The sequence below is a fragment of the Pteropus alecto genome, unplaced genomic scaffold (genome assembly GCF_000325575.1).
Source record: "Pteropus alecto unplaced genomic scaffold, ASM32557v1 scaffold113, whole genome shotgun sequence".
Classification (NCBI taxonomy): domain Eukaryota; kingdom Metazoa; phylum Chordata; class Mammalia; order Chiroptera; family Pteropodidae; genus Pteropus; species Pteropus alecto.
Genome location: NW_006433949.1, coordinates 789,398 through 796,059, shown reverse-complemented (window position 1 = coordinate 796,059; position 6,662 = coordinate 789,398). Strand labels below are relative to the sequence as shown.

Sequence of the window (6,662 nt, the reverse complement as noted above, 5' to 3'; positions counted from 1 at the left end):
TCTTCTATTACAGCCACCCGGGCCTGTGGTCTCCTCAGAACCTTGCCAGTGCTGTTCCCTCAAATCACACAAACCCTCAGAGGACTCCTCCTCCAGGAAGTCCTCCCTCTCAGAGGCCCCAGACACACACTGCCCACATTACCTGGCCGAAGGCCACCTCTCCCATTAGGCATTTAAATCATTTTCCTACTTAAGCATGAATGCTAACTATGTGCAAAGTATTATTCTCCATGTTTTTACCAGCATCATCTCATTTAATCCTCACGGCAACCCTCTCAGGTACGGATGATTCTTATTCCTATTTTACAGTGGAGGAAACTGAGGCTTTGAGAGGGTTAAGGCACTTGCCCACAGTCACACAGCCAGACAAGGGTCAAGCTGGAATGCAGATCTCTATCTGTGGCCTCGTGAGTTTGAGAGTTCAACTGCTGTTCCCATCACGTGGGTCTGCTTTTGCCTCCACGGGGTTCTGAAATCAAGTAGGCAGGGGTCCTGTCCTTCTCTCTGAGTCCCCAGGACCCGGCCGAGGGCCTGTCACTGAGCAGGTGCCACTGACTGACTAATAAAAGTGAGGATGACTTTATGGTATCAGAAGAGGATCCTGTAGGCAGACAAATAACCAGAGGCCAAAAGGGTGACTCTGTAATGGTGGCAATGTGACAGGTGGGAATGGGAGATACCCGCGTATGGATTAGTTGACCTGTGCCACATTAGGACAGACCCTTCCCCGCCCAAACACACATCATCATCCTTGCCCCTGCTCTCAGGCCCAGCTGCAGGGCCTTCCACGCTTGGCTGGGAGAGGGTCTCAAGGGGTCCTGTAACTAGAGAGCTGGCCTGGAGGCCTCTGGGATTGCGCAGGCTGTTCCTGCCTTGGTAGAGATGCTGACAACAAGCCCCGACGGAACTCTCAAGAGAGAAGAGGGTAGGGACTCTCTCAGTCCACCATTAAATGCTACCTTGTTCTATATCCCTTAGAACTGTCTGAATGGCCTGGGTTCCAGCTCGGGACAGGTTGGCTGTGTGACCTTGGGCAAATCACTTACTCTCTCTGGGCCTCAGTCTTTCATCTGCACAATGACCTGCTTAGGAGTCTAAACACTGGCGGTGTTTAGATTACTGTTCTTCCCTCTGGATGGCCCCACGCCATCTCCAACTGCCTAAGCACGTCCTCAGACAGGATAGTCCCATAAGGGCAGGGAATGGGCCTGAGTGGAGCCCAGGCCACCTACAGAAGGGATGGTTTGGGAGATGCTGAAACCAGCCACCACCTGTCACTCCAGCCTGACAGCTTGGGAGAGCTGGCGCAACCATGTGCTGAGCCTTGGGGACAGCAGTTGTGGATAGTCCCCAGTCTGGCCTTCCCTGGGCTCGGCTGTCCCACCTGTAGAATGGGCAGAAGGCTGCCACTGGCAGAGGGAGAGAAGAATGGGAGTCACCAGTCAATCAGAAAAGTGGCCCTTCCTTCAGCCCCCCCCACCCCGCCCCCACCATGTGAGCTCAGGGAGGAATCTGGAAATTGCCCAGGAAGTGGCTAGGTCACACCTCCATCCAGCAGGGGGGCTGGGTGGAAAATCCAGACTCTGCTGCCCCAACGGTGGGGGTTGGGATATGGGTGGCAAATGACCCTCCGGGAAGTTGTGGCCTCACAGGGGGACACCTCTGTGAGTAATCTAAGTTCACGTGGCCCAGTGTCACCATATTCTCCCTCCACGTGGGTTCCGGACTTGTCGGGCTTCAAAGGGAACCTCACCCCCTGTGTGGAGTGATGAAAACAGCCCAGCAGGGGAGAGGTGAGGGGGCACCGGCTGCACAAACAGCGGCCCCCATGGGGCCTGGCCTGGCCTGGCCTCTGTGGTCTGAGCCTGATTACTTGGGTTTTCTTCAGCTGGCTGCATGGCAGACACACAGACAGGGCATTTGTGTGTTAGCAGCGTGCAAGCGGGTGGGCGAGGCCAAATCTGCCCACCGCCTGCTTTTGCTCAGCTCACGAGCTACAAGCGACCTTCACGTTTTTAAATGGTTGATAAAAAGAGAAGAATATTTCATGACCCGTGGAAATTACATGAAATTCAGATTTCGAGGTCCACAACTAGCTTTGGGAGAACACAGCCGCGTTCATTCGTTTGCATGTTGTCCGTGGCTGCTTTTACGTTACAACGGCAGAGCTACCACGGAGACCGCAGAGCCACAAAGGCTAAAATATTTACTTTCTGACCTTATCAGAGAGTCCGCCGGCTCCTACGTTAGGGCGCTAGCAAAGCTGGGGCATGCTGCTATTCCCCCCTCCCCAAATGAAAGTTCCGCTTCAATGAACTTAGCAAGCATTTTACAGTTTAAAAATCTACATAGAAGCTGTGTTCATTTCAGTACATATAGGTAAGCTTTGAGTTTTACAACTTTATATTAGTGTGTGTGTGTGTGTGTGTGTGTGTGTGTGTGTGTGCGTGTGTGTGTAAGAAAGAGCGAGAAACCATAATCTTTTTAAGACTTGGGACCTCCCAATCGTTTCTCACGCATCCATACTGTCCAAAACATACTGTCTAAGCCTGTGATTTTTATCCCACAAACCTCGGTGATTAGCCGAGGTTTGTGGGATAAAAATCACAGGCTTGGTTCTCTCCATCCATCCAGAAAACCTGTTAGCAAAGTGACACTTGCGCATTTCACAGGTGTGGAGACTAAGGCCTGGAGAGGTGAGGACACCTGCCTGAGGCTCTTCCTCGAACCATGAACAGTGAAGACGAGATGTCTTTTCTTGACACTGATCTGCTTCTGAGAGAAGTGGGGAGCACACCACAACATGCGGTGGGGAGGCATGGTGCCCCTCCCTCCAGTGGTTGTCTCTGCATTCCCGGCATTTTAGGTCCCCTGCCAGCCCCATCTGTTCCCAGGCCTTCCTCCCTCGCTAGGGGGTCCGGGCAGGCTCCCAGGAGCGCATGGAGGGATGAGTGTTTTTTTCCCTTTTCCGGCAAACAGGGGCAGGTGTGGAGTGAGCAGCTCCGGGGAGGGGTGCGGGAAAGTGACTGAAGCTAAACTTCCGGGGGATCCAGTTGAACCACGGAGAGTAAGGGGCCCGCTGGAAGAGAGAATGGAGGGAGTTTGGGGAGCTAGGAGCCCAAGTGGGGGTGCTGGGAATGAAATGGGGCATCCTCGGGTGGGGCTATCCTTGGTCTAAGGACCACCACCCGCCCAAGCCGGGCCCTGGGAAACTTCCCCGCCCAGCACGAGCTGTGAACCCGCAGAAAGCCACACAGCAAGCCAAGGAGAAAAACCACCTCCTTCTGCTGTCAGACCCCTGCTTCCACCAGGGGAAGTTCCAGGAGACACCAGAGAGAACGGGTCAGGGGTACCTAGCACTTCTCATCTCTCTGTCAGAGACTCAGCGGCTCTCCGGAAGAATGGGCGTGAGGACTCGACGGTGACTTGCTCAATCAACGCAAAGCCCGTTTCGTGGCTGTCCAGGCCTTGTTCCAACCTCATCCTGCACCACCGACCCCGCGTAAGGAGGGATTTCCATCCCTCCTAACAACCGCCAACACCCGCTCGCCCCGTCCCTACTGCCTCCATCACTCCAAACACAATGGACTGGAATGTACCCTGCTTCCCACCACAGGGCCTTTGCATCGGCTATTCCTCCACCCGGCACCCTGTCCCCCGTCGCTCACTCTGCGGACTTCCGTTCTAACATCCCTTCCTTGAAGGAGCCTCCCATGACCACCCCAGACCAGCTGCATTTCACAGTCTCAGACCTACCACTGAGTACCTGTGAGATTATGTTTGTTTACTCCCCCACTCCACCGGGATCTCCAGCACAGGTCTGCCCGTGGTCACCTCTACTCAGGACCCTGTCTAATTGGCTCTGTGCAGTATTCTAGGGCTTAGCATAGAATTAGACACAGCAGGAAATCGATAAGTGATCAGACAGCGGCATGAATGAATGATTGGCATCACCAGTGGCTGCAGTTATGGAAACACAGACGTACAGAGAAGTAATGTCAATAAACCTTTTGTGTGTGTGTATGTGTGTGTGTGTGTGTGTGTGTGTGTGTGTGTGGATTTGCCTGTGTTCCAGAGCAGAGTTATCCACTAGAACTTTCTGCGCAGATGACAACGTTCTGGATCTATGCTGTCCAATATGTCAGCCATGAGACGCAAGGGGCTACTGAGCACTTAAAATGTGGCCAGTGGGACTGAGGAACAGAATTTTAAATTTTATTTAATTTTAATATATGTAAATTCAAATAGACACATGTGGTTAGTGACTGCCATATTGAGTGGCATAGCTTTAGAGAGAGGGGACATGTCTGAGTGTCTCCAAGACTGTTACTTGCAGTTCTGCCATCCAGAGATTCACAGGAAGTCCCCCAAACCTCCACCAGCTGGTCCTTGGGGTCAAACATGACAAAGATTCTTTGAAAACCTGCAGGAGGCAGAGACTCACCATCCCCCGCTGCCCACCATGCTTGTCATGGGGACCACCAGGCAACAACGACTCGGGGAGATCTCCATGGTGATGGCCCATCTCCAGAATGAGAATGCTGGGACTGGACCTCCCCATTTTTCTCATCATCATCACTTATCACACGCCCAATAAGACTGCCATCGACCTCATTCTCTCCATCATTACCACCCTGGCACAACAGCCCCAAGACAAACACCAACGCAGCCATCGGCACCACCACCAACCCCACAACCAATGGAGTACTGATGTCACCACCAACACTATCTCGTCCATCATTTCCATCCCTCTCCACATCCGCCAACACCCGCTCGCCCCGTCCCTACTACCTCCATCACACCACCCCAACACCCCAACACCGGATACCGAGAAAGAGCCTCGGCTCTGGAATTCAACGGCCTGGGCTTAAATCCCAGCTCTGAGAGTAAATTGCTCAGCGTCTGTGAGACTCAGTTGCTTCAGCTGTAAAATGGGACTAATAACACCATAATAAGACTTACTGTCTGTGATTGTTAGGGGGAAAAAAATCAAACGAGGAAGTACAGGGACAGTCCTTTTACTACGATCATTGAGTTCTAAGGTTGTTCTAAATGCTGTGCTCAGTGAGCACGATTTTATTTAATCCTCACACGGCTGCGAGAGATAATAATCCATTCACTTCACAGGTGAGGAAACTAAATCTAAGGGACGTGCTAGAACTTGCCAAAGGCCCTACAACTAAGAAGCTAGATTGGAACTGACGTCTTAAGTGGACCAGGCTAGGCCGTCCTCTTTTCTGGGAAAAGGGAGGCTGGATCAGCAGATTGGCCGGCCTGCAGCTCCAGGTTCCCTTCTCAGGGATGCTGAGGGATTTCAGCATCCCACTGGGAAAGATGGTGGTCGGCGGTGATGGTGGTGGCGTCTGTGTCTCCGCCGGGCCTGGCGGGTAGGGCGGGGCGGGGAGCGAGTCCACTCACCTGTGTCCTGGCGAAACTGGTGCATGGACTGCAGGTCGATGATGTAGGGCACCAGCTGGGCATCCACCTGCCCCAGCACCACGGAACCGCGGGCATCCTCCTTGAGCACGTTCTCGATGTGGTGGCACACGGTGGCCGTGTAAGGCCGCCAGCGGCTGTGCTCGTTCAGCCACTCCCACACCACCACCCGGGCCACATTCTGCGGTGGGAAGCCCAGCCCCGTGACGGGCATCATGACACCCTGGCCTGGCCGTGACATGGCCGCTGCCGCCTCAGGGGCCAGGACCCTACTCTTACTGGCCCAGTTCCTCCTGGGCCTGGGAGCAGGCGGGGAACTTCCTCTCTCCCCAGGAGGGCAGCAAGAGCTGTCCCGCCTCCTTTCCCACGCCCGGTCCTCTGTGAGGCCCGGCAGCCTCAGTTAAATGAGTGAGGGGTGGTGTTCCAGCATCCAAGGACCCCTTCCTGGCCCGGGTGTCTCCAATAAAGGGTGCTGCTCTGGAAATCGAGCGTCTGTCTTGAGGTGGGAGAAACGTTGCTCTAAACTCCTTGGTTCTCTGGCTCACATAAGGGATTCAGGCAGCCGCCCCTACCCTAGGTCCGGTCTCTTGCTCGCCGGTCTCCCGTCCTTCTTCCCGGCGGCGGCGCAGGGCCTGTCACCCAGGAGGCCCGGCCCCAGCCTGCTGCTCTCTGCGGCACCGAGCCAGCCCTCTGCGCTCCCAACTGCGTCCCAGACTCTGCGCCTGGCTCCAGTGGGGCTGCTCGTCTCGTCTCGGGTCCGCCCCCCCGACGGCTCCTGATGAAGGGGGCGTCCCTGTCCCCCTGGTACCCACTCCACTGTGTCCTGGAAGGCCTGGGTGGCTGAAGAACGCGCTGGGGAGGAGAGCGGCGCGTGCCCCAGGCCCGCTGGCCCGGCCTGCGGCTCCGGAGCTGAGCTGGGGGGACGAGGGGGGCGGGGGCCCGTGGGCACGCCCCACCCCACTCGTGCTCGCGACCTGCCGGGAGACAAGAAGGGGAGAGGGCCCTTTAAGAATAGAGCGCGGCACCCCCTCCCCCTTCCCGGGAGAGCGATCGGCTGAGAACAATGGGGAACCGATGGCGGGGGGCAGCAAGGGGGCTAAAGGGGGTCGCTGCCCGCGTCCCCCTGGGGCAGGCCTGAAGGGAGGGCTCGGCTGGGAGCGCGATTTTTCGAGACTCTCGTCTGTGGCCCCCCTCCTCAGCTCCTCCGGCGCTCCCCTCCCCCGGGG

The 6,662-nt window shown here is 55.7% G+C and overlaps 1 protein-coding gene across 1 annotated transcript in view; it reads right to left on the bottom strand.

Moving 5' to 3' along the window:
• The window catches only part of DTX1 (deltex E3 ubiquitin ligase 1), a 32,416-nt gene extending 26,044 nt beyond the window's left edge, over positions 1 to 6,372 (bottom strand). The window contains exon 1 of the mRNA XM_025044484.1: positions 5,419 to 6,372. Coding sequence (XP_024900252.1) covers positions 5,419 to 5,677 — 259 coding nt within the window. The 5' untranslated portion in view covers positions 5,678 to 6,372. The remainder of the gene's footprint in view (positions 1 to 5,418) is intronic.
• Between the last annotated feature and the right edge of the window lie 290 nt (positions 6,373 to 6,662).